The sequence below is a fragment of the Meriones unguiculatus genome, chromosome 10, assembly GCF_030254825.1.
Source record: "Meriones unguiculatus strain TT.TT164.6M chromosome 10, Bangor_MerUng_6.1, whole genome shotgun sequence".
NCBI lineage: Eukaryota > Metazoa > Chordata > Mammalia > Rodentia > Muridae > Meriones > Meriones unguiculatus.
In genome coordinates this window covers 8,165,044-8,192,769 of record NC_083358.1, presented here as the reverse complement: position 1 = coordinate 8,192,769, position 27,726 = coordinate 8,165,044, and the positions used below count along the sequence as shown (strand labels likewise).

Below are 27,726 nucleotides of genomic sequence, written 5' to 3'. Positions count from 1 at the left end.
TGTGCTCAGCTTTAGTGTTTAAAGTGCATTAAAAAAAAAAAAAAATTCCCCCAAGGTTAATTAGGAGAAAGCTAAGGGGTCTTAGGGTGAAATCCAAGCCAGGCAGCAGCTGCACCGGTACCACTTGGAGCTGTGCCCAGATGCCAGGCACACAGCAGCAGGGCCTGGCAGAAAGCACGGCAGGCCACCCAGGAAGAAGAGGGCTGCAGGAGGGTGAGACTGTGGACGGGTTACTTTATTTCATATAAAATCACACTGAGGAATTGAGAAGTCAAGTATACTCAGCTTGGATTTGCCGCCATAGACTCCGCACTGGAGGGCGACACCACCAGAGCCTGCATGCCCAGACACATGTGCAAACGAATGCAGAGACAATCTGAGGCCTCCCTGTCCCTCTGCAGTGACTCGGGCCCCACAGTTTGCTCACTGCATGAGGGCCAGGCTCACAGGTCCCTGGGGTTCACCTCAGTAGCATAGGAGCCCAGATTAGGGCAGGGCACAAGCAACTGACACCAAAAGAACAGTCATGGTGTCACAGGGACAGAAAGGCAGCTGGTCCCAGCAGGGAAACACTGGTGTCTGCGTGGGAGAAGACTCACAGGAAGTCCCCAGCCTCTGTCAGACCCGCTCTCACCCAGCAGCAAAGGAACAACCTACGAGTTTAAGGCAAGTCCCCGGAGGGGAGCTGTTTGTGTACTAATTCTAAGCCTGCACCAAGGCTCCACTGCAGTGCCATGGGTAGAGAAATAGTCACCATGTCACAGCTCTGACAGCTTAGGCACCAGGCTGTCTCCCCCTGCAGCACCTGCCCAAAGGGGCCCAAGGCGGCTTGCTTCTCATGCTGCGCTCCCCACAGCCCCTCCCAGACAGCGCCGGGCCTCAGCCCAGGGCCACCACCTTCCTTGTTGAGGGACTGATGCATGCTGCTAATTTGGCTGGAACAACAAAACCTCAGCTCCACACCCTCAAACACTAAATTTTCAGTGAAATAAAAGCAGGAGGCTGGGCCCATGCGCAGGCATGCCTGTTCTTTGGATCTGGACACTGTATGATACATTCATAGAAGGCCAGCAAGGGCCAGCAGTGCGTCCCACTTCCCTGAAACACTGGAGTCTGAAAGACAGCTTGTCTACCACACACGTGCCTGAACAACACTGCTGATCCTGACACATGCGCACGTATGCGGGCGCACTCACACAGACACAGACACACACAGACACACAGATGAGCACACACGGACTTGCTGGAAGGGTCATAGGATGCCCGATCTGGGATAGCAGGGAGTGTTCTGGAAGCCGCCTTTGCCATTCAGTGCTAGGTGCTGGAGCCCTCCAAGCCACAGGGTCACTGTGGAAACCCCTTCCGGTAAGGAGTGTGCTGGGGGTGGGCCAGCAGGACTCCAGCAGCTGCTGTGCTGGCTTTCTTCATGATGAGAAGCAGCTCCACCTGTGGGGTGCTCACGGCCCACGTGACATCCCAAGCGTCAGGATGGTGAGAGGATGGCCTCCCGGGGCCGCATGCTTCTCCTGGCAGTACACAGAGAAATCACAAGTGCCTGTGGCCCTAGGTCCCCATCAGCTGGCCAGCTCCATCTGCCCACAGGGCTGCTGTGCTCGCAGGCCAGTGAGCATTGAGATGTCTGCAGACATTCCTGCCCTGCAGGCTCACACAGAGAACTCAGGGCCTCCTTTCCTGGCCCTCATCTGCAGTCGCCTGAATCGGAAGCCAACAAAGGGGTTCATCCAGAGGAGGGAGGGGGGCCCCCCGAAGACAGACTTCATCCCTTCCCACCGCAGCCTTCGCTCCCACGTGGGCTTCTCACTCTTCAGCCTCTCGATCTCCTGGGGGCAGAAGGAGAAGCCGCAGGGGCAGTGAGGAGAGACTCTCAGCCAGCCTGCTGCTGTACTCGGCAGCACGTGTCTCCAGGTGCCGCCACCAGGCCTCCAAAGCCTCGTGGAGCTGGGCACCGTGTGTACTCCTTCCTCCCTGTCTCACATGCACAGCCAAGCTGCAGCCATCTACATGGACCAGCCTCCAAGGCAGCCTGGCTGTGGCTCCTGGCAGACACAGGGGCCCTTTGCATGGGACCAATGCTTTACTCAGCCTGTATTTAGGCAGCACCTACCCCAGGCCTGCCAGGGCACGCTGAGTGTTCTGGCTAGGAGCCAGCCTGGTTTTACTGACCTAAATAGATCCTGGGCCCAGAAACCACACCGTGCCAAAGGAGGGAGCAGCAAACACAGGCCTTCGGGGACCAAGGCTGCCGGAGACCCCACATCAGTGCACGTGTGCCATTCCTGCTGACAGTGCCCCCCTCCCCCACCCCCGCAGACCCGGGCCGGGACTCACTGTTTCATCATTGCATATTGAGTGAATCTGGGTACCGAACATGACTGCGGTGAACGTGAAGAACAGAAGGCCCTCAAGGCACAGGAAGACCAACAGGATTACAGTTATGGGAGGTGAGAAGTCGCTGCACTCTGAGGACAAGAGCGAGGCGGTCAGCGTACCACAAGCACCCTCCACCACAGGCAGCGCTGCCCGCGCACACCCCGGCACCCGCAGCCAGCTTCCTGGAAGGGATGTGCACCAGCAGCACCGGCCCATTCAGGCTCTCCAAGAGGCTGCCCGGGACACCGCCCTGCCCAACACAGCCTCACCACCCTTCCCGGCAGCTCTCTGGGGAGTCCACCTTCCCTGAAGTTTCTTCCTGCACTGGGGACCGTACTCCGGGCTGTACAAATGCTGGGCAAGCACTCTACCACTGAATGCCCCTCATTTTGCTTTGACAGGGTCTTACTAAGTTGCCTGGCTGGCCTTGAACTTGTGGTCCTCCTGCCTCGGCTACTTGAGCAGCTGTGCAGTTTCCCTGAGGCAGGAGACTGTCCTGAAAGGGTGCTCCTGCGTCTCTGTCTACACTGTGTGGCTGCAGGGGGCTTGGAACACTGGAGGCGCTGTCACAGCAGTTCAGCCCCACTTGCCTTTCTGCACCCGCTGAGCAACACTTGTCTGGGCTACACCTGTCTGGATGCCCCATCAAGCCACGCCAGGACAGCTGTGAACAGTGATCGGCTACGCTAGCCAGAAAGCCGATGCAAGGCTGATGGGAACAGTGGTAATCCTGTCCCCCGCAGTGTCTAAAGTCTGGAAGTAGCTAAAATGATTTTTCAGAAGTTAGGCATGCACTGACTGAGGAAGTCCAATGAGGAGGCTTCAACAAGTGGGCCGGATGGCAAGAGTGGAACTACCACATTCTGATCCTAAGAAATGTTAACTTCTTCCTGGCACAATGGCTTATACCTGTTACCCCAGCACTTGGGAAGCTGAGGTAGGAGAATCGTCCCTGAGTTCAAGGCCAACCTGAGCTACAAAGTTAGGCCCTGATTAAAAAACAAAAGTAAAAAGAACTAAACAACAAAAACCCCTTAGATTATTAAGAGTAAGGCTATGCTCCCATCCAGGAGCCCAGTTCCCTCCCATCCCCCCCGCTCTGCAATACTTTCAGGAATGACACATGGAATCTTAGTTACCTGTCCACTGCCCTCGGACACAGGAGATGAACTGGAGCCCACAAAGAATCAGAGCATGGACTGAAGACAGAGCTATGTACATCTAGAAGGAGGGAGACGGGTTAGCTGATTTCAACAATCTGTCATCCCACCCCCAATGGGGAAAGGTGGCATGGAAGAGTGACTTATGGGCAGTAGCAGCTGATCCAAGACCTCAGTGGATCAAGTCCAAAAGTTACGTGGCAAAATAAGCAGAGGGGAAATAAACTCTAGGATGGGGGCCCTGTGATGACAATGATGACTGGGGAGGGACAGACAGTCACCCCTGCCCTGTGCCCTGCATGTGCCAACACAGCCATCAGCCCTGGGAAGGTGGGGAGCCAGGTGGCTGAACCCCCCTCCCCCAGTTCCACCAGGCTCGCTGCAGCCTCCACAGAACATTGGTGCTCACGGTGAAGAGAACGAAGAATCTCTGGTTCTTCTCTCCCACGCAGTTGTTCACCCACGGGCAGTGGTGGTCCATCTTTCGAATGCATCGTTTGCAAATACTGCAAAGGAAAGGACACTTCAGGACCTTGTGCTCCGGGGGAAACCATAGTGACACCAGATGAAATCCAAGGTGGGAGAGGCTGGGCACCTCCTTTGCACAGCACTCTGCTGACCTCTCCAAGTCTCCATGTAGCACGGGCTGACATCAAACTCATAATGATCCTCCTGCCTCAGCCTCCTAAGTGCTAGAATTACAGGCATGTATTGTGCCTTTTCCTACACTGTTTCACAAGCCTGACTCTGCTGCCAGCTTCGTTTCTGAAACAGTCTACATCACTGACTGCATCCAGCGAGCACTGTGGCAGCCATACTTGGCTCTGCTGGACTCCGTAATGACGCCACTCTGTCAGATGTATTTTTTGCATGTCTCCCAAATGCACTTGCCATTCCAACAGCTTCCAAAACATCCCCAGCTCATCTCTAATGGATCTGAGGAGTAAGTTCCCTGCCATAGCAGCTCGCCCACTCTAGAGGCCCAGCTCAGTGACTCCTGCACTTGCACAGCTGGGATGTGACCACTTGTGCCCACCCTCCCCACTGCCACCCCAGCCCAAGGCCACTACTCTATCTCTCTGCCACCTGTGGTCTGGCTGGGAAGATGTACACCTTTCCGCACTTTCTCCACAGCCATGGGTGACAAAGCCCTATTATGCTGGTTTTTCCTCCCTGGGGACCGCTGAATGGCCCTGCTCATCTTCATTTGCTGCTCCTGGAAATCCCATCCCATTAGGGGGAAGACACTTCAGGGGGAGGTCACGCTCCATCTTTGTGTACACACAGGGACTCAGTACAAATCCAGGGAAGCTCAACAGATTTCCAGACTGGAGCAGTGTCGCAGGCTCACCCGCACCTGATATCAGCTCCCCTGTCTAAAATCAAGTCCTAGCACAGCAGGGCAAAGGTCACACTATAGCAAGGCCACTTGACGGAGCCCAGGAAAGGCTGACATTCAAAAGGCACATGTTGTGAGCTGGGCTGTTTCACCTTTTTCTTATTAACTAGCGTCAGAAAGTGGGTCTACAGCAGCCTCATTTCGTCTGCAGACCCTGCCAGGCATGATAAGGCAGCAAGCATACAGGGCCCTGTTTCTCCAGCTACAAAATTCACGTGCCGACCCGCAGTAGACAGGCCGGGAAAACACGCAGAGACCCTGTTGCTTCCTCTGACTGGTGCCCAGCTTGTCTCCTGCAACGGGGAGGGGCCCGAAGCCTGCGCTGTCGGCAGACTCCCACAGGAGTGCGGGTGCTGCCTGGGCTACTCCGCCGAGCATGGAGGCCTTACCTGCAGTGGTGGGCGCGCTCCGGCTTGATGCAGCAACACTTGGGGCACTTGTAGATCACCTCGCCTGGCTTCAGCTGCAAACTCTCCATGTACTCCTTCGTGGCGTTGCCTTTGGGGACAGCCCCCTGCGCACACGGATTGAGTTCAGTTTGGGCGAAAGGGAGGCAGAACTATAAAACAAGGCTCAAGCCATAATTTTAGCACTCATGAAGCAGAGGCAGGAGGTCAGCAATGCTTCACAGGGCTTCCCTCCCTTAACACCCCCCCCCCCAATCTATAAAACATGCCCATAATCCCAACATTGGGGAAGCAGGTGCAAAAGGATGGCTGAGTTTGAGGCCAGCCTGGGCTACACAGTACAGTGAGACCTTGTTTCAGGAAGACAAAGGCTTCTGAAGCCCCGAGTGTAAGTTTGAGGAAGGGAGTTCGTATGGCCAGAGGCCTCACAAGCACACTGTGCGGCACAGGGTGTGTGCTATGACACAATTCTATTCTCACCCATAGGCTGGCCAAGGCCACTGTGAGTCAGACATGGGAGAAAGCAAAGGCTTATGCTGTGGATCCCAGCACAGCAGGCAGGCAGCCTGTGAGGCCAGACAGCCTTGCCTCCACCTCAGAAGACAACGTAAGCTTAGAGCAGTAGTTCTCAACCTTCCTGAAGCTTCGACCATTTAATACAGTTTCTCATGTTGTGGTGACCCCCAACCACAATTACTTTGTTGCTGCCTCATAACTGTAATTTTGTTAGTTGTGAATCATAATGTAAATATCTGATATTCAGGATTCGTGGCCCTCCAAACGGGTTTTGACCCACAGGTTTAGAACTGCTGGCTTACAAGGAGCTGCAAAGCCAGCATTTCTCTCGTTATCTTCCTGGGAGGAGACTGACAGACACAAGCACAGCCACTGTGCATGCAGAGACCAGGAGTCCCTGAGCCAGGGCCACAGTTAATGCTGTAAGGAAGCTGAGAACTTCTCAGAAGCACAACACATGGCCTCATCCGCCTGCAGTGCAGTGGCTGCTTGGGGCGACTGCTCTCATGTGGCCTTCAGATTGCCCTCGCCAGAGGAAGCCCTGGCCACCTTCCCTGGATCTGGGTGGCCACAAAAAGGGTGTCTCAAGTTTCTGAGAAGCAGCCATCCCAGACCTGGAAGCTCTGAACTGAGCCTTCGCCGCATCAGGGACCGAGGAGCGGAAGTTCAGGTCTGCCTCTCCTCACAACCCAGCGGAATCTGCTCCAGGGGGGCCCGACCCACTCTTCACACTCATGCTCATCTGTGCTGTGTGCTGCTCCTTGACAGCGTTAGGCCGTGCTCTAGGCAGAGAGGCCGTGGACTCACCGGGTCAGTGAGCATGGTTCTTAGGTGGGATGACAGCGCGAGCACCGCCAAGCAGTTGAAGATGACTCCGTTCACCACAGAGTACCAGAAGTCTTTGGAAGGCAGCAGCATGACGAAGGTCACCACGAAGTCTGCATAGACGACGAGAAGCCATGTCATGACAGCACAGACCATGCCACAGCCATCACGGATGAACCACACCCTGTCTGCCATGTCGGCCTCGGAGGACGAGGAGGAGGCAGAGTCGTAATTGTCATTGTCGGTCAGGAGAGGATGGTGCTCGATGTCCCGGAGCCTGTGCCCTGACGGCTGCATGATTCCCTGACACTCCCTGCGGAAGGGGTGAGAGCTGGTGAGGCTCCTGGGCAGGAATACCCGTGCTCGCGCGCACACACACACACACACACACACACACACACACACACGTAAACATGATAAGCCACATGTGTAACGTCAGCTCAAATAGACCGAGCAGAAAAGAACATAAGTGCTGCTGTGTGAGGTCCATACTGTGGGGTTTGCCCGTGCATGCACAGCTGTCACCCACCACATACAGAGACAAGGCTGCAGAGAATCACAGCACCCACCCCAGCACACCTAGGGACCCTGTCCCCAACGACCTCCACTGCCTCAGCCTCCTCCTTCCCAGGTTAGCGAAGATGTGTGACCGCTTCTGTCGAGGGTTCCTGTTTTCACCTCTAGATTCCTCAGTCATATGCTGCTTCTAGCATATGATTTTTAACCTTCGAGAGGTCTCTTCTGTTTATGAATCCATTCTTTCTTTCCAGACTTTCCCCGTACTTCCTGTGGTCTCTGACTGCCCAGAACACATAGGTCAGAGAAACGAAAGAACCAGGCTCTTTGGCAGGAACTGCTCCGCCTGCGGCGCCTGCCTGCCCAGTCACCCTTCTCTTATGTTTGCTGAGGGTGGGAACACCCGTGACAGGCACGTCAAGGGGAGGAAGAGTCTGGCTGTGCCTTGTACGTGTGAAATGCTGACGGGCACCGAGGTGAGGCTGCCCCCTCCAGAGCAGCGCTGAGGCGGGCGAAGGAGAGGAGGGGGTGCTCCTGAGGCTCCGCCCAGCAGCAGCATGGCTTTTTAGGTCTGGCTATAACCTTTTTTCTTGATTGCAAGTGGAGCACACCTGCCCATGGGAGTCCCCACTTGCAGAGTACAGAGCTTGGACACAGCACACAGTAGAACAAGAAGAGACATCTGTTGCCAGAGCCGGAGAAGATCAGAGCAAAACAACTTCGAGGCAATGTCAAGCATCAAAGAAGGCGGGACAATGGGTCCATCTGCACAGCGCCACCTGCCTCATGCCCCCATGCAGCTTCCCCAGGCAGGCCCCTGGAAGCACTCAGGGCCTTGCTTCTCTTGCCCGCAAACACCATGCGTAGCTCGTCCCTCCTGGACACTCTGACGGGGGTCTCAGAGCCTCAGTACCACTGGCTGAACCTGGGTCTGAGGAGCCAACAAGAGGTGGGGTGGCTCTGCGTGGCCTAAGTGCTCTATCTGTTCCCCCCACCCCCCGCCAGGCTCCACCCACCGACCACACCTGCTACCTGCCTGACACCAACATGCTGGAGATGTGTCCCCTCCGAGACAGGACACCTGCACGCAGCAGCAAGAGCTGTCTGCTTCAAGGCGGATGTGGCAGGAAAGGGCCTCTGCAGATCCGACAGTCTCCTCTGATTCCCAGCCCCTCTTTTTCCTTTCTCTTTTTAAGCACAGACTTCATTGTGTGACCCTGGCCGGTCTGGAACTGGTTGTGTGGACCAGACTGGCCTCAGTCCCCACAGAGATCTGCCTACTTGTGCCTCCCAAGTGCTTGCATGAAAGGCAGTGTGCTACCACACCCAGGTAGTTTCTAGTTCTTTGGGCCCAGGAACATCAAGGGCCCCAGCTAAGGGCTTCTACAGGCCGGGAGTCCTTTGCTTTCTGGTTTCCTCTGCAAGGCGTGCTGTGAGAAACAGCCTGACTGGCATAGAGAGACAAGAGGTTCTCGGGTCAGAATTCAGGTTTACAGTCTGAGCTCTCCCCAGAGGGCAGGGCACTGCAAGCCATACGGGTACAGAGCCACTACTGAGTGGTGCCAGCTCTGCTGTGCTTCCTGGCTCTGGTAGAGGGGCCGGGGCACGGAGTGCTCTGCTCTTCCTGGGGTACTTATATAAGAATGGCACACCTAACAATGGCCGTGGCAGGATAGTCTTAGATGAGCACACCAAGCTGGCAGTGTGTAACATGTGAGTTCAGGAGCAGTCCACCTGCAGAATACATGGACGCCAATGAAGGAAAATAGCCCAAGATTCAGGCATCACTTCATTTTCCTGTGTGTTGGTGTGTATGCTGTATGCGTGTGTGTGTGTGTGTGTGTGTGTGTGTTTGAGACAAGGTCATGTAGCCCAGGTGTCCTTTCACTCTATGCTCTATGTAGCTCAAGCTGTCCTTGAACTCCTGACCCTCCAGCCTCTACCCACCAAGTGCTGCCATGCCTGCACAAAATCTGAAAGAAGGCAGTGAGTGAACACAGCAGGACTGTAGTTATTTTTGAGTGCACTCCTTCCCAAGTCACTGTGTCTGCTGCATTAGTGCAATGGGAAAGGGAAAAGTGAGGAAAGTGCTCCGTACACAAAGAGCACGTGACTGGCACCCAGAAATGTGACGTGGAGCTGCACGACCCACTAGGAGCCATGTCCCACACAACCAACACTGATGTCTGCTGGTGCCACACTCTTTTGATGGTCGGATCTGGAAGAGCCCCGAGAACACTGGCGTCAATGAGGTGACAGAAACAGCACCATCTTCCAAGTCTAACAATTAATGGGGTTTATCTGCACCTGAGCCTGTACCCCCACACAGAGTAAAGCTCTGTTCCTGCTGCGTGTAAAGCACCGACTCCTGAGACATTACATTTGTTGTCACAGATCTCCATCAGCCCTGGTGACAGCCACACTTGCAGCCCTCCTTGTCTTGTGATACTGGCCAAAGGGTAACGGCATTAAGCAGACTCCTCACCCTGGCGAAGGCAAGCAGACTGGCAGAAAGGGAGGCCTCGGCCTGCAGCTGCCTCTGACCTTGACCGCACACACCCCTTACCTGCCCCACGACCCACAGCTGCCTCACAAGGGGCTGGACTGGTGGCTTGTGCTCGTAACCCAGCACTCAGGCAGCTGTGACACAAGGACGGTAAGTTCAAAGTCAGCCTGAGCTAGAGTGAGACCCTGTCATGCACAGCAGCCATAGACTCACCTTACAAACTGTTTCTAAGCATGATGGGAGCTCTTGTGCCTTTTTTTCAGGACCGTAAGGCGCATGCTGTCCTGTGTGATGTGGCCTGAAAGATAATAAACCCAGTGACATGTTACTTGATGTGTGACACAGCAGCGCATGCCACAGGCTGTGGACCCTGGATGCCACACACACAGCCTACAGCAGCACCGTGGCTCTGCATGTGGGGCTGTCTACAACAACAAAGCACTGGACTTCTGAGTTCTCATCACTGGCAAATCAGCAACCCCAGAGACAAAATTACTGCTTTTACTACCATGTTTTTGAGACAAGTTATTATAGGTTGCCCAGGGTGGCCTCCCACTCCTGGGCTCAAGCCATCGAGCCACAGCAGCTAGGACTAGGACACGCACGACTACAGCCAACCAGAGCTTACGTTAGTGTTTTACCCTCCTCATGTTGGATACAAATCCAGATACCTGGGTCCTTCAAGAAAGCTGCAGGAGTCTGGTGTGGTGGCACATGCGTTGGATCCGATCACTTGGGGAGACAGAGGCAGGCAGGACCTTTGAGTCTCAAGCCAGCTGGGTCTACACTGTGAGGACTCAGGACAGCCAGGGCTATAGAAAGACCCTGTCTGAGTTTTAACACAAAACAAGCAAATAAAAACAAAACAAAAGACACCTGAAAAACCAAAAATGAAAGAAAAATCGATTCAGGATAGGCATGTCCAGCCTGTTCTCACTAGCCATGGAGAAAGACACAGGATGGCCAGTGTGCCTAAGAGGTGACTATAGCACCAGGCCTAAGAGAGGGGGCTGGGCAGAGAAGCCACAAGAAGACACTGGGACTGAATGAGGGCCACTGCAGATGGAGTCCGCAGGGCACAGGCACACTGTGGCAGTCATACAGGGTAAGAAAATACGACTCAACGAGCACCGCTGGTCAGTCTCAAACACCCAGAAAACTGAAAGAACACGTACCGAGTGGCTCTCCTGTGGGAGTAAACACCAGACAAGTCAGCAGGCTTCTGAAGAGACTGGAACAAAAGGCTGAGGCGGCCTTCTGGCTGAAGCAAGTGACAGGGGCGCATGGAGCTATCAAAGCAAAATGTACTAAGTAGCCCACTCTGGTGGCACAGGGCTGTAACCCCAGCACTCAGAAGGCCAAGACGGGAGGACTGCCTCAAGTCTGAGGTCAGCCCGGGCTACGTAGTGAGACTATGCTTTAAAAAATTCACTACGTTGTTTTAAACAGATAAAGTACAGACTTTAAATGTGTGTTTCCTGTGCATCTGTGAGGCTACCGTGAGAAAAGAAGCAGGAGTAAAATGGCCCCGTCAGGGATCTGGGCAGAGCCGGAGGAAAAAGCTCCAGTAGAAAGGCATCCTGAGCAGTGCATTCAAGAGCCAAGGCTGCCTTACTTGATTGTGCTCAGGAAGTAGAACTCAGGTAAGAGGACAGGTGTTTAAAGAGGAGGAAAACAACAGTATTTGGCATCGAGGCAGGATGAGGCTGGCAGAGGAAGGCTCACCCAGGAGCCTATTGCCTCCTCTCACCCAAGCAAAGATGAGGAGAGGATGGAAAGAGTGGGGCTTGAGGGAATCGGCAGTCACAGGAAGGGCAGCAATGCAGAGGATGGGCAGGTTCAGTAGCCTCTGGAATGCAGGAACTGCTGGCTAGTGGGGAGTGATGAGACTGGGGCTCATGGAATCTGGTGTATCTGTAGGGCATGCCCAAAAACCTACCCAGCTGCCGACCACTGCTCTGACTTAGAATGAGAGGCGGCAGCACAGCAGTGTAGGGATAGGGGAGACAGGTGAGCTCACCATAGCCGTTGGGGCTCTGGGAACATGAGCATTCCAGGGAGGAGGCAGGGCAGGGCAGGGAAGCAGGAGGGTTAGAACAGTCAGCCCCCATAGGCAATGTTCACTGGGTCTCCAGGGACCTCTTCCAGGAAATTTCAGTAAAGTGCTGAGGGCCTGGGCCACTGACTGCTTTTCCCGGGTGGGACTCCATTCAGGGCCTCATACATGCCAGGCAAGCAAAAAAAGCATCATTTTCACTGCAGTTAAGACAGAAGCACCTGAAGCTAGAGTAAGAAGAGGAAGTTTTGGCTTTCAATCTCTCCAGTGTCTCTCCTTTCATACTGGCAGGCACACAGAAACAGTCTTGATCTCCCTACCTTACAGAAGAGCTTCCCCACGCCCGTGGCACCTTGCTATGACCATGCCACATTTCGCCCACAGTGGACACTATGGGGACAGAAGAACAGATGCCAAGTAAGCCGATTAAGGCGCCAGACTGAGCGTGAGATAAGGTTCATCCTAGAGGCCCCTTTCTTTCATCCTTGTTTTGAATTTGTCTAATGGCCACCGAAGTGGTGCAGGCTCACAATAGTTCTAATTCTGAGGGACTGGGGCTCATGTGTACAGGCCCAGGGAATGAAGCCACAAAGGAGAGGGAGGACAAGGAGAAAGCTGACTGTTAGAGGGTGGACCTCATATCCAGAACTCCCAAGTCATCCAAGACAGCATTCCCACAGAGCCCTGCATGGGAGTGTACTCAGCAGTGGTCCTCACACTGCTGATGGGCAGAAGTCACCATGGCATCCTGCAAAAGGTGAGTGAAAAGCTGCCTTTGTCTGTATGATGCAGCTTGGAAATGATGCACTTCTGGAGATTCCAAGAACACAGTGTTTAGAGTGCAGAGTGAGCACAAAGGCTCCGCACTGGACAGCTGTCACCAACTCAACAAAGCAGAAGGCCCAGATATCTAAACGCATCAGCGACTGCAGGGGCTGGAGGGTGGGTAGCGTGACTGTCCTCTCTGACTGGGATGGATGGCGGCATGTAGTCAGAGGATGGTGGGAACTTGCTAAAATGTACAGTTGGGGGCACACCGCATACATGTACAGTGCATGCCTTAATCCCGGCACCCAGGAACAGAGAGAGGACCTCTCCAAGTTCAAAACCACTCTGTCTACATTGCAAGTTTCAGCTCTCATAGGGCTAGCTGCAAAGCGAGACCCTTTCTCAAATAAGCCAACCCCAAGACAAAAGCCTTTGGACGCTGGAGGAAGGGTCTGCAGAGATGCAGAGTGAGCAGAGACTAAAGCACCCCACCCTTGGAGAGAGGCAGGCTGGGGAGCCAAGTGCAGTGAGGTTCAGCTGTGGAATGCAGGGAGATCTGGAAGAGAAAGAGCAGAGATATAGCCCTGAACCCACAGTGCTGAGAACCCGAGGTGCTCTGAAAGCACTGTAGAGGGTTGGCCTCTGTCCAAAGGCCCTGCCAGGGCTCACGAAGGTCTAAGGAGGTTGAAGGCCAGCAAAGTGCTGGTGACAGGAAAGTCGGTGTTGAAGGCAAGATTTGGCCTGGAATTGTAGAACAGAGCCCACATTGGAAAGGCAAATTCTAGAAACGCGGGTAGCAAGAACCTGAAGGCGCCCAGGTTCTGAGGAGACCCAGGAGCAGATTCAGAGTGAGGGATGATGCAGGACTCCTTAAGACTGGGTGGCAGTGGGAATCCTGAGCATTCAGAGGGGCACTATCAGGGCAGTAGACTCCTCCATGTGGTCAAGTACACCTACGCCTCATGACAGTGTCCTGGGCATGTCACCAGCCAGGTGACGATGGGGACAACCTCAAAGGGAGGCTATCTTCAAGGCTCAACCTAGCACAGGGCCCGTCTAAAGTGCTCCCGAAGCATTCTTCATTCCAGTGCGAAGCCACGAGTGTGGAGCTGCCTCCCACGACATGCTGAGCACCTGTGCACATGAATCTGTTATTTTCTCCTCTAATTACTAAGTCTAAAAAACTATTAACCTTGAAGAAAATACAGACACACCTAACAAAAGCTACGTGTCAACACACTGGCAAGGGCTGTACATTGCAAGCAGTAAGCAGCCTTAGTTAACCTTTCTAGAAGGTTTCATGTCTTTTAAAAATACGTCGTCACAATAACAGCACTTGGAACACTGCAGGTCACAAAGGCTGCAAGCGGAGAACACAGGCGTGGAAGTAGGGGGCTAGGCAGGGAGATGCCTCAGGGGTGGGAGGCACCGCTGGGCTTTCCCTTCCACAGCCACACTTGCCCGCAGGTCTCCAACCAGGGAGCACCTAGAATGGGGCCTCACTTCTTTACCCCTGTGCTCTCTGAAGTGACCTCTTGGGGAATCACAGGCACAGGGAGTTGGAAAGGAGAACTGACCCTAGAAAATACCCACACTGGCGACATGACTGTCTAGTCAGCTGGCTTCAAGCAAATTCCACTGCAGGAAGGTGGGAGCAGAGCTCCCACTGTTAAGATCTCACCCCTCCCCATTTCAATAACTAGCACTACACCACCCAGCCACCAAGGTCAAATACTAGGAATCACCTTCACTGGCCTCTTCCTCCAGGCCCCACTTCTAAGCCAGGAGCAAATGCTGGGGTCCTGACCTGCAGAACTGTCGTAAACCTGACCACATCCCCACCAGCCCTGCACACCCAGATCCTGGCACTGTGAACACAGCTTGCCTCTGACAAGTCCCCTGCAGACTCGGTGGCTCTATTTACCTAACCAGCCTGCCCCGCTGGCATGCAGTGCAATCCTTCAGGGATCAGGTCATGCCAGTGCTCGCCTGTCCACAGGCCCCTCCACAGGCTGCAGTCACAGCCACTCAGAGTCTACACACAACCCTTCTTGTTGGCCTTTCCCTTGCTGCCTGTTTCCCATCACCCCCTCATCAAGGTAGTCCGTGAGCATCTCCCTACACTACAAAATGATAGGTGAGTGAAAGAGAAAAGCTGAGTTGTGTTGTGTTGGCTGGTGTTGGCTAGGTGGGGGATGGGGAGGGTGCTCGAGGCAGACAGTGTCCATGAGGCTCACCAAACACAGGGCACTGCTGTTAGGATGGGGACTCGGGTCTTAGAAATGGGTCAGCAGCTCACTCAAACCCAGCCTAGGAATATGGGGTTAGGGCCACTCTGCCTCCACTGCTGGGCTCTCCTGCTCACATCCACTCCCTCCAGAGCCCAGGGCTGAGAAAGGATACTCTATGGGACAGGAGAATTTTGATAATTCAAAACTCTCAATGACACTTTGAAAGTTTGTTTCCAGGGAAACTGGTACTTCTCTAGCTAATGGCACTTCTCCACTGTGCTCTATGAACGGGAGCCTGGCTTTCTCAAGCAGCCAGAAGCTTCCAACCTGTATGTACAATGGCCCTGCTCTCTGGTATGCCAGAGGACACACCTACTTTGGCTCTGGTCCTTGTCACTACCTCTCCATGACACATGTGACGATAGCCCTTACGCTATAGAACTCAAGCTTCTGGGCACTAGGCCCCAACAACTCTCTATATTAGTTGGTTAGTTAGAAACTGGCAGTTTCAAGGGGACAGACCCACCCTTGACAATCAGCAGCCTGTAAAACCAGGAGCTGCAGCTGCAGGACTCGGACCTGGTAGAATGGGATCTGAGTTATCTCTGGCCCTGGGTGGAGACATGATTTTCTTAAATTCCAAAAAGATCCCCGGATTCCAACCTAGCAGAGGCTTTCTGGTAAAGAATGAGGACATACCTTGCCCATCCCTTCAGGATTAATCCAGTGGATTAATCAATCACCTGCACAGGAAAGCTCTCTGCCCCAGAGACTTCAGTAGCATAGCACAAAGCCTGCCTAAGCATGCGGGCCAGCGTGATGGGCTCTGGTCACTATCAACCTGCGTTTCTTTCCATAATGGTCCCTTGGGCCACTGTCCATTCTCACCCTTGAGAGTGTCCCGCATATGATGTGTCTCTTCTCAAGTCTTTCCCCAGGAATAACAAGCATCTCAGAGCAAGATTCCAGTAGCAAGAATTCAAAAACATTTTCAAGTAGGGAGAGTAGAAAAGACTAACAATATGGTGTGCTGTGAGGCTCTGGGTGTCAGAGTATCCATCTACCTAGAAGCAAGGCCACCTGCTACACCATTGCCAATCCCGTCTCTGCATCAGAGGAGGCTTGGGTTGGCAAAACTCCATACACACTGTCATACAGCCATGTCAGGGAGCTGGGGCCCCACAAGGAGGATGGCAGAAGCAGAGACCTGAGACCTCCCTGGCTTCCATTCTTCTCCCCTGACCAAGTTTAACCTTGCAGTCTTTTTCTATAACAAATCAACTAACTGTGGTGTCTTTCGGTGAGTTCTGAGTCCTTCCTCTGAACCATGACCGAGAGGATGGCTTTGGAAAACCCCACCCCACCTTGCAATGTGGAGAGATACTAAATTCTGTATCTCAGCAATGCCCACAGTGGACCGCAACACTCAGCTGTTAGAAAAGAAGTGCCCCATGGCAAAGCGCCAGCGTTCACCCTGCCCTGGAGCTCAGTAGGAAACAAGAACTTGATCAATAGTTGTGATTTTATGTGTTCTTTTCTGTTCCTGTATTTCAAAGCATTCTTTATAAAGGGAGCCTGGAGGTGGTGGTGCCCACCTTTAATCCCAGCACTTGGGAGGCAGAGGCAAGTAGATCTCTGAGTTCAAGGCCAGCATGGTCTACAGTTAGTTCCAGGATAGTCAGGGCTACACAGAGAAACCCTGTCTCAAAAAACAAACAAACAAACAAACAACAGGCTGGAAAGATGGCTCAGTGGTTAAGAGCACTTCTCTTCTTCCAGAAGACCTGAGTGCATTTGCCAGTTCACAACCACCTGTAACTCCTGTTCCATGGTACCTGATGTTTCTTCTGGCCTCTGCAGGCACCTAGACCCACACATGGGGCAGGTGTGTGCACGGACATACACATACATACACAAACACAAACAGAAAACAATCTTTCTTAAAGCATTTGACCTTGGTTTTCCTAGACAGCGTTTCTCTTCTGTGTAAAGCTGGCTGGCCTTGAACTCACAGACATCCACCTGCACCTTCTTCTCAAGGGCTGGGACTAAAGGTGTGCACCTATATCCATCTTAGAGTTTCGATTTGTTAACTCATCAACCAACCGAATGCTGAGGCACTCAAGAGTCCCAACAAATTAGTTGGACAAATTTCTAGTGAAACTACGTCTTCACTCATTTTTGTTCTCTCCTCCTGTTCTCAATTCAGAAGCTAGTGTGCCCTACCAGTTACTCCACAAAGTACACAATCCAGTTTTAACACCTCTCATCTATTTTGTGCAATGTTCAAAAAATAAACTTTAGTTAGCATTCCCATTAGCCCATTTTGTAAAATACCCCAAGAACCTTTCACTTTAAGGAATTCTGCAGGGAAAGTTTAACAAGGTATCCTTTTTGTTGTTGTTCTTATTGTTTTGTTTTTGTTTTTTGAGACATGGTTTCTCTGTGTAACAGCCCTGGCTGTCCTGGAACTCGATTTGTAGTCTAAGTTGGCCTCGAACTCATACAGATCCACCTGCTTCTGCCTCCGGGGTATTGACATTAAAGGCATGTGCCATTGCATAGCAACAAAGTATCTTTTTAAAAAGTAGCTTTAGTTAAGTGAAAGTTGTACACAACGAGAAAGATCAGAGCAGCGATGGGCAGCTGGGAAAGATTTAAGGAAGAAATGAAAATGACCTGCCACCCAAGCCAGTAAAATAAACACAAGTGCAGTCACTCAGGGACTGTAGCTTGGATTTGGACAGCACCACACACAACAATGAAAGCCGCTATTGAGCTGCAACTCTCATTACTCCAATTTAATTGCCACAATAAACTGGCTGTTCACGAGCTAATAAAATGTGCCTATTTAATGGCCAGAAGGGACTTAGTTCTAGAAACGATGACTGCTCAGAAGAGTTGAGTCTTATTGCCCTGCTAACTGACCTGCTTGTCCCAGATGCCCTTCTGGATAACTATCCCCTTAACACCATGGGCAGGGACAAGGGTGGAAGAGAAGAAAGATCAGTAAAGAATAGAAGAGTCCGGTTAAAGAGAGAGAACAGAGGATTGGAGCAGACGTGCGACAAAGCATGGCTGCAAAAACTTCACAGCTCACAGACGGGTGACAGCACTTTATGACAGCAACCCTGATATCAGCCACAGAAAACACCTGGGTCCGGAGCGGAGTGTCGCGCCCAAGGTCAGGCAAAAGGCTGCGGGGTGCAAATGGGGCCCGATTCTGCAGGATGGGCAGAGAAGGCAGGAGACCCCTGAGAGGACTACGGGCGGAGGTAGCCGCCTGGGGCCCGAAGCCGCTGCATGCACTGCACTCACTGCACTCACCCGAGGCCCGGGCGGGGTCGCCCAGTGTTGCGGCTTCTCGCGGCCGGCGGCTGCAGCGGCGCGGGCGGCGACGCATCATGCGGCAGCGCTCATGGCCGGGCCGGGTGGACCCGGATCCGTTCGGCTCCGCTCGGCTCGGTCCGGCCGGGCCGGTGTGCTGGATGCAGCAGCAGCCCAGCAGAAGCCGGAGACCGACGCCGCGGCCTGGACAGCGCAGCGGAACGACCCCGGAACTGGACCCGGGGAGGTCAAAACACAGCGCCTGAGTCCTTCCGGCCGCGCGGCCCGGGGCTTCCGTGAGGAGGTTCGTGAGGGAACTGGGGTGCTTTCTTCCAAGACCAAGCTTCCACAAACCTGGTGGTCCTTGGAGAAGTGGCAGCATTGAAGGCAAGAATGCTAAACGGAGAACCGGGAGGAGAGTGGCCCGGAAGAGAAATCCGGTGCCTACGGGCCGCCGCGAGGGTCACGCTGCGTCGCCTTTCGCGCGAACTCAGCCACGGCGCCTGAGAGCTAGCAAGCGGCGACGCCGGTTCTCTCGTAGGGCTGGCCTGTGCCAGGTGGAGGAGGGAGGCGCGAGGGTGGAAACAACGGAGTCAGGAGGCGTTTGGGAGCCCGAGGAGGCGCCCTGAACTGGGGGATAGGGCGCCCGGGTCCGGACTTGCCCGGCTCCACGCCCTGGTCGCCAGAGCGTCGCTGCGACCCCTTCCTGATGACGGCCCTGAGTTTTGCAGAGGTAGAAACGTGTGTTTTATCCTCCTTGGGTCCCCTGGTAAACTCGACACAATTTATTGTACAGTTTGGCCAGGGCAGAGACGTGTTTGGTAGTTAAACTGGCGAACGCAGGTTGTGCTGTAAGATTGAAAAAGGCTCTCGTGACAGCTCAGCTAGCCCGCTGGGGTCTGCACGCCATCTTCGCGGAGTTTCCCATCCCCGTGTCCAGAAACTGCTATTCGAGCCGTACTTTTGGAAATAAAGGTACATTAGATTAACTTTTACAAAATTACAGCTTTTTAAAACTAGGCATGGGGCCGCACGTCTATGTCCCAGCACTAGGGAGGCTGAGGCAGGAGGATCCTGAGTTCGAGAGCACTCTAACTACATAGTAACGCCATCTCGAAAAATGCATCTTTTGTGTTTAAACTTTTATGGTTATATCTTTTTAATTTAATTTTTTTTATGTCTGTGGGTGGTTTTTCTGCACCATATGCATGTAGTGCGTGAGGAGGCCAGAAGAGGGCGTTAGATATCCTGGAACTGGCGTTAACAGTTTTGAGGGAATCAAACCTGGGTTTTCTGGAGAGACAACCGGGCTCTTAACAGACGAGTGGGTTCTCTAGCCCCCCCCCCCCCGCTTTGTTGTTATGTCTTGTTCACTATGGTACCAACCTTTCAGTCAGCTCTTGTTGGACCTGCCCTTTGTAGCTATTTCCTCAGTAGGGAACATTTGCTCTTAGAGGGGAAGGGAGGCTCAGGAAACACAGCCTTCAGCAGTGTTTTCCCATGCTAGGGTGGACTCTCCAAGCGATGCTGCCTCAGTCACCCACCCACCTCTAAGCAGCCCCTCACCCATGCACTTGTAAGTAACCCAGTGAACTCATTGGTTTGCCAAAGTGGACAGGAATAGAACTTGGGCAGAATAGAAAGACAGGGGCATCGAGAGACATGGGAAAGGAAAGAAGCCCCCTCACCCCAGGATCTAGCTGACCTTTCCTGCTGGCTGAGAGTCAAGAAACTTCAGCATGATTGATGAAGCCCACTTTGGCTACAGAGAGTGTGCTTTTCTCAAGACAACTCAAACAGGATGTTAAAAACAGGAAATAAACTGTGCGCACTCATGGCCAGGATATTTGTGACCTTGAGTATCTAGCCTAGCTAAATAACAAAATTACCCAATTAAGCAAGAGACCCTGCCTCAAAAGGAATAAGGCAGAGAGTAGTAAAAGACATTCGGTGATCTCTTAAGAACGTGTAGCCACTAAGTACCCAGGCAGACATGCAAATACACACACACAAATAAAATATAAGTCAACCTTGGAGCTGGCTAGAGAAATGGCTCAGTAATTAAGAGCACTTGCTCCTTTGCAGAAGACCAAGGTTTGGTTCCCAACATTCATACAGTGGCACACAAGCATCTGCACTCCAGTTCCGGGGATTTACAGCCCTCTTCTTACCTTTGAGAGCCAAGGTGCACATGCATGCGTTCAAAACACTCATATACATAAAATTAAAAAAGACTTAAAAAGTTACCGGCTCATATTTTACTTAACATTTACTTATTTTGAGACAGGATCTCATAGCCTAGGCTAGCTTTGAACTTACCATGAAGCCTGGGGTTCCATCCCCAATAATGTATAAAGTTGGGTATGGCGGTGGTCATGAGAGCTCATGCCTGTAATTCCAACACTTGGAAAGTGAATATGGGAGGATCAGAAGCTCAAGGTCATCACAGCCCTTTACTAAATTTTAAGCCTTGCTTAATCTTTAAAGCTCGTAAACTACATCTTTTAGGAATTAACTGAAAGGGCTGTAGGTTCATATGTGTAGCCACTGTGAGGAAGCTAAGTATGACTTTCCTAAGAAGCCCACACTCCTGTCTTGAGATTGTGTATTATCCTTCTCTGTGACTCTCTCAATACCTAATAAACTCACTGACTGTGCTTCTGTCTGACTCATCCTGGAATTCTTTTTTACAGCCAAGTATCCTAATACTTGCGTTGAAAGCCCTGGGCAGGAAGGGAACTCCTCAGGCTGCTGCTGGCTGTTGGGCTGTGTCTCCCACAGCCGCTCACAGAACCATTTCCTCAGTCTGTCCTTGGCGCATTATCTAGGGGGAACAGGTGCTTGTTCATGTCTTTCCAGGAAAAGTCATGCCAACAGCCTGCTATCCTGGTAGTTTTTGACTCCATGACCACTAGCTGGTGGCCAGGCTTTTTTGTATGTGGTGAAAGGAAGGTTTTGTTCCTTTAACATCAAGACTGAATGGCCACTGTAAGTGGAGAGTATTTTCAGAGAGCAATGCTAGAAAGGTCTCTTCCTAAAGAGGCAATATTGGGTTTTATACAGAGGGAAAGGAACACGTGTCAGTGTGCAGTGGGATCAGGTTCTGAACCTAAAGACAGACGCATAAATAGGAAAGCTGAGACGGCTTTGCTTAAGAAATACAAAACTGACTTTTTTGGGAGGGAGAGGGCAGCTGAACTTGTATGTGACAGGTTCATCTGTATGTCTGATGTCTGGACAAGATCATTTTTAACCAGTGATGGTGCTCACTACTGTAGTCCCAGCACTTAGGAAACCAAAGCAGGAAGATTGCTGTGAATTTGAGTCTAACCTGTGCTATAGAAAGACACCTTATCTCAAAAAAAAAAAAAAAAAAGCCACAAAATATGTAACAAATTGATAAGAATCCTTGTACTAACAGTGTAAGACAGGGTCACAGAACCAGGCACCCAGAAAGGTGTTGCAGACAGGCTTTTTGCTTTCTCAAGATATCTCAAAGAGATCAGAGCATGTCACCCCAAATAGACCTCTAACTTCAAGTTTATTTTGAGCTGAAGGCCACTGAAAAGCTTTCTCTGCCTCTGCCACCTCCCTGCCTAATGGCGGTGAGATCATGACTGGCGACTTCACACTTCTTCACTCGGGAGAGGGCAAAGGAGCCTCCCATGAATTTCTGAGAACATAATTGAGCTGTTTGGTCTGCTGCCTTTAACCCTAACACTGCTTTTCTTTGACCTGCCCTTCTGCAGATGTATTCTTTATTGACAGTGTTAGAGAAACCAACTTAAGTCCTTCTTGGGTTTCCTCCAAGTGTCCAGTGAGGTACATGAAGATAAATGCCTGCCTGTTTTCCTCCAGGCACTCTGCCTTTGTTTTAGGGCTCCAGCCCAGAACTTAGGAGGAAGGAAAGGGCTTTCTTCCTCTCCTATGTGCCCACCCTTTGAACCCATTCCAGAGTTTTCACAAGAGTATGGAGAGTGGAAGGATCCTCCTCCTGGTCCTGTGAACCACCCTCCATGAGAGCCAGGAACTTCTAAAGCCAAGGGCATGGTGCCTTCTTACAAATGCCAGCTGGAAAGAGCTGCAGTTTCTGGGGCAGGCTTTCCCCAACATCTAGGCTCTGTCAACAAATGCTTCTTGGACCTGAACTAAACGTTTTGTTTTTCATTTATATTTATTTTGTTTTTTTGAAACAGGATTTCTCTTTGTAGCCCTGGCTGTCATGGAACTCACTCTGTAGACCAGGCTAGCCTAGAACTCAGAGATCTGCCTGCCTTAACTCCCAAGTGCTGGGATTCAAGGCGTGTGCCACATCACCCAGCTGTTTTTTCTTTTATCGAGATAAGGTCTCACTTGCTAGCCCTGGCTGGACTGAACCTGATGACCTGAGTCTAATCCCTGGGACTCACATGTGGCAGGAGAAAACCAACTCTAGCAGGCTGTTCTCTGACTGCATGAGCACTGTAAAAATCATCAGGGCTGAGCTGGAGAGATGGCTCAGCAGGTAAGAGCACCATTTGCTCTTCCAAAGGACAGGGGTTCAACTCCCAGCACCCACATGGCAGCTCACAACTGTCTGTAACGCCAATTCCAAGGGATCTGACGCTTTCACACTAATGCACATAAAATAAAATAAATTATTTAAAAAAAAAATCATCAGGGCTGGTGTGGTGGATGCCTGTACAACAGGATGGAGAGAACAAAGATCCATCTCAGAAAACAAAACCAAACACATCCCATTTTATTTATTTATAATGATGGACCAAATTAACAAAACAGTTCAGTGTGTGTGTGTGTGTGTGTGTGTGTGTGTGTGTGTGTGTGTAGGCCAGAGGGACAAACAAACATGGGTGTCATTCCTCAGGACCTACCCACCTTGTTTTTGTAGGTAGTGTCTCTCCCTGCCTGGAGCTCAATGATTTGGCTAGAGTAGCTTGCCAGTGAAACCCAGGGATCCTCCTGTCTTTGTCATTGTTCCCCCAACACTGGGATCCCAGGCATGCCACCACACCTGGCTGTTTTTTAAAAACATGGTTTCCAGCGGTGAGACTCATATCTTCATCCTTATAGAGCAAGCGCTTTACTAACTGAGCCATCCATCCCCTGAGCCCACCTCTCACTATCTCACAAAGCATCTCTGTCTCATTCTTAGGACCGACGTTTGATCTGCCAGTCATTTCCCCTCTCTCAGCCAGAGCATTTTAAAATGGCCAAACAAAGCTTCACAGCAAAAGATTAGACTTGATTGCTAAAGGTTTCTTCCTGTTTTGTGACTGTGGTGCATCAATCTCATTGACTTCTCTGAAGGCTGTGGGGCTGAGGACTTCTTTTTCAAAAAGATTTATTTTCAATCATGGGTCTGTGTCTGCATATTAGTATGCAGACAAGTGCTGTGCCCCCAGAGGTCAGAAGAAGGTGCCAGATCCTCTAAAGCTGGAGTTACAGGCAGCTGTGACCTGCCTGCTGTGGGTGCTGGCTGCCAAACCTGAGTCCTCTGCAAAGAGCAACAGGTGCTTTTAGCCGCTCTGCAGCCCAAGACCCTGTAATGTTGGCGCTGGCAGGAGTGCCAGGCAGGTTTCTTTCCTTCCTATAGGTGACTCTTGTTTATTCCTTAGACAGGAACTGGTCCCCAGCCGAGTCCTTTCTCTAGCAAACAGCCCACAGAGGTTCCATTCAACAGTAGAGGGAGGCCCCCCACTGGTCAGCGCAGACGGGAACATCAGTGGCACCCTGTGCTGCCAAGGCAGACTGTTAAGATTTGTTCTCTCTCCAGAGCATGTCAGCAGGGAGGCTCCCAGAATGTGAGCGTGCGCACCCTGGATCCAGCTTCTGGGAGTGGATGTGCATAAAGACTTGAACGCGGGCACCTGAGTGTTGACACTAGCACCAGCCGCACCCCCTGTGCCTGTCAGCATGTTAGTGTGTTGTGCTCACTGCAGGGCGTTTGACAGGCACTAAAGGCAGCTGCTCTCGTGAGTCGGTATTTACGGTCTTTAGGATGCACTGATTCTGTTGTATAAAACTGTTTGAAAAGAGGATCTGAGGGATGTGCATGCTTATGTAGTCAGAGAATCCTATGGGAAAGAAATAAGCCTGAGGCTGAGTGATGGCTCAGTGGATAAAGGCATATGATGCCAAGCCCAACAGCCTGAATTTCCGTCCCCAGAAACCACATGGTGGAAGGAGAAAACTGATTCCCTTGGGTTGTCCCTCTGATCTCCACACCTTGCTGTGACATATGCATGAACACATATGCACACCTTTTTAAAAAAAGGAACTGTGCCTGTAATGTCAATTATATATACCCATGTATGCATATATGTGATTTGGTGTCTCTGTAAAATCTAGGGGCTGGAGAGATGGTTCAGTGGTTAAGAGCCTTTGCTGCTCTCGCAGAGGACTGGGGTCTGATTCCCACCACCCACATGATGGTTCATAACCATCCATGACACCTGTTCCAAAATATCCACTGCTCTCTCCTGACCTTCTTGAGTATCAGGGCACACACGTGGCACATACAGGCAAACACTCATAGTCATAAACATTTAAGTTTTGTTTTTGTTTTTTGTTTTTGATCTAGGTTCTGCAAGCGAGAGAAAACACACTGTTTATTCTCCTGCAGTTAGTTTGATGCACTTAATGTGCTTTTTGCCATTGCATCCATTTCTCTGAAAACAACACAGCTTTGTTCCTTACTGCTGAACAAGTCCACTTGAACCCACATTCTCTTTAGCCATCCTCTGTTCTCAGACACCCGGCAGTGTTGCTAACAGTGCTGCGGTAAACTGGTGTACGTGTGTCCCTGACATGGAGTTGTTTGGGTAATGAGTAGTATAGCTGGGACTTCCGTAGAGGCTGCGTTAGCCTTCGTTTCCAGCAGTGCATAAGGACTCCGTTGTCTGCATCCTCGCCAGCATTCCTTACTTGTCTTCTTAATGCTTGCAGTTCTGGCTGGGGTGAGATGGACTCCCACTGTTCTTCAGGTTTCGGTTTCTCAGGTGGCTAATGAAGCTGGGCATGTTCATCATGTGCCCTCTTTATAGTGTTTTTCTGAACCATGACTACTTTACTGGGAGGGGCATGTAGGATATGGAACTAAGAGCTTTGGCCATGCCAAGCCTGAGCTCCACCACTGAGCTTTACCAAGCCCCCTTTTTAAAAATTTATTTATGTGGGCTGCAGAGAGGGCTCAATGGATAAGGTTACTTGCTGTTCTTCCGGAGGACCTGGGTTTGATTCTCAGCACCCACGTGGAGATGTACAACTGTCTATAACTCCAGTCCAAAGAGATTTTATGGCCTTTCCTGGTCTCCCTGGGCACCAGGCATGCCCACGATACATACACATATATGCAGGCAAGACACCCATACACTTGATAATAAAATTAAAAAAAAAAATCTATGCCTATGTGTTTCTGTAGATCAGTGAAGAACTGGTGAGAGCTGGTTCTCTCCTTCCACCACATGGAACCCAGAGATTGAACCCACACCATTTGGCTTGGTGGGAACCACCTTTATCTTCAAGCCGCCTCACTAGTCCAGAGCTGATTTTAAAATGTGTCAGCCGATAGAAATAAGCAGCCTGACAGAACAGTTAGCAAAACACCTGAACAGGTCATCTCAGAGCAGCATTCCCAACACATTGCCTGTCACACGTTTTTATTGGTCAGAATGAGACCACGGTGTAGCACTGATCACAGTGCTGCGATGAAAACCCCCAGGTGCAGGAGCAACCAGACCTTCTACAGTCTCTGCCCCTAAGTGCCCCACACTTGCCGTAACCTAGACGGCCCTGAAGGACAGGGCAGATAAATAAACCGTTGTACAGTAGGACTACTCTGCAGTCATACAAATGTAGAGATGGTCTACAGTAATGAGAAGGCACGAGCAACAGCTTGAGTCACATTCATGACATGACATGTAGAAGAAGCAGAGTGCCAAGAATGTATATGGCATCCCTGTTAAAAACACGTAAGTGCGGCCTCAGCAAAGCCAAGGCCTCAGCAAAGCCAAAGCCCATTAAAGGGAAGGCGCATGAAGCGGGCTCTGCCCGTGGCCTGGGTGCTGTTTGACGTTCTTTTGATATGAATCCATCTAGATATTAGGGTTTGTAGCCTCCTTAAGCAAATGCTGGCGGGACAGCCCCCAAAGACAGCCCCCTGGGGAAGCAGAGCTGTGTTCTGGAAAGCTGCCTTGGGTTGGTTGACATTTTCTGCTGAGTTGGTGGGAGTGAATTTGTCAACAGCCAGATTAGGAAGGCCCGAAGACTGAAACTCCACACCCCATAGTGTTGAGCAAGGCCCCGGAAGTCAAAACCCAAAGTGGGGCAATGTGTTCCTCAAATCTTTTGTTCTGGGCACTTTGCCCCTTCTGTGGGCAGAGCCTGCTAGGGGCAGCCATCTAGGTGGGTTAGGTGCTAGGTAAGACGGGTGCTTGGTGGTATGCGTGCTTAGAAGGTGAGGTACTCAGGAGGGCAGGTGTCTGGTATCACTGTGCATGCTTGGGGCTGGGGATGGCTGTTCACTGAAAGCTGAGCCTATCCACTCTTCCCTTTGTGCCCCACTAACTGTCATGTCCCTTAAGACTGAAGTGCTTTCCTGCCTAGCCACCTGTAGAATTACTCCCCCTGTCCCATATTCCACCCCCTTTCAACCTGTCATCTCTGATCAGCCCCATCTTTCACTCATTTCCCTGGTTGTTCTCCTCCCCCTTATGGAAGCCTCACAGAGTAGAGACATGTTGAAACCTTGGCTCTGTCCTAGATACCCATTCCTCCCCCTCTTCCAGCAAGAGTACCCCTGTTTCCTGGAAATCACCTTCTTCTTGCATGAGTCAGCCTGGTGGGGCTAGCCCATACCACTCTTCAGATTTGTCCAAACCAGTTATCCAGGTGAGCTGTCCTCAGACAGGCTCTAAAGATGGTTCCGACTAAATTCTGAGATTTTTCTGGAAGAATCAAAGAGAAAGCCCCCTTATTTCACTGGGCTGGTAAGGTGAGACAGTATAATCCTGGAGCTGCTTGAGGCTATTCTGTGAAAAGATCTTAATCTGAGAAGTCGATTTAGGCTTCAGTGTCTGGTTAGGGTTTCTATTGCTGTGAGTATCACCTCGACCAAAAGCAACTGTACTTCCACATCACAGCCCATCACTGAAGAAAGTCAGGCCAGGAACCTGGAGGCAGGAACTGAAGCAGAAACCCTGGTGCAATGCAGGTAACTGGCTTGTTCCTTGTGGCTTGTTCAACCTACTATTTTATAGCTCCCAGGACCACCTGCCCAGGGGTGTCACCTCCCACAATGAGCCGGGCCCTCACATATCAATCCAAAAATGCCTCACAGGCCAATCTGGTGGGGCCATTTTCTCATTTCACCTCTTCCCAAATGACTAAAACTAGCCATCATAGGCAGGCCGGGAAAAGGTGAGCTCTAGTGACATCTTTTGTGCCCCTGGAGCTTGCCTCGGAGCTTTTTAGATGTGGGAACCCACCACTCTTCAAAGGAGCAACTTGAATGGAGTCCCCTGCTTACATGGGAAAGAATCCTGGAAGGTCCCGTCTATCAGTCAGGGTTCTCCAGCAGAGCAGGATGTTCTTGTTTTGTTTTGTTGTTGTTATTGTTTGTTTGTT

The 27,726-nt window shown here is 51.5% G+C and overlaps 2 protein-coding genes across 3 annotated transcripts in view; one reads left to right on the top strand and one right to left on the bottom strand.

Annotated features, from left to right (window-relative positions):
- Positions 1-214: 214 nt before the first annotated feature.
- On the bottom strand, positions 215-18,510 carry Zdhhc7 (zinc finger DHHC-type palmitoyltransferase 7). Of its 2 annotated transcripts, none has more exons than XM_021654465.2 (8): positions 18,103-18,510; positions 9,934-10,018; positions 6,681-7,011; positions 5,340-5,464; positions 3,961-4,057; positions 3,531-3,612; positions 2,350-2,480; positions 215-1,841 (listed from the first exon to the last, which is right to left on the bottom strand). In XM_021654465.2, exons 3-8 carry the CDS (start codon positions 6,993-6,995, stop codon positions 1,665-1,667), a joined length of 927 nt encoding a protein of 308 aa, XP_021510140.1. In that variant the 5' UTR covers positions 6,996-7,011; positions 9,934-10,018; positions 18,103-18,510; the 3' UTR covers positions 215-1,664. The 2 variants fall into 2 exon arrangements, with proteins under 2 accessions (XP_021510140.1, XP_060247861.1); XM_060391878.1 differs by having other exon boundaries at positions 6,681-6,811; positions 18,103-18,326.
- Positions 18,511-18,620: 110 nt separating this feature from the next.
- The window catches only part of Kiaa0513 (KIAA0513 ortholog), a 60,659-nt gene continuing 51,553 nt past the window's right edge, over positions 18,621-27,726 (top strand). The window contains exon 1 of the mRNA XM_021654463.2: positions 18,621-18,835. The gene's annotated coding sequence lies outside the window, so the exon portion shown is untranslated. The remainder of the gene's footprint in view (positions 18,836-27,726) is intronic.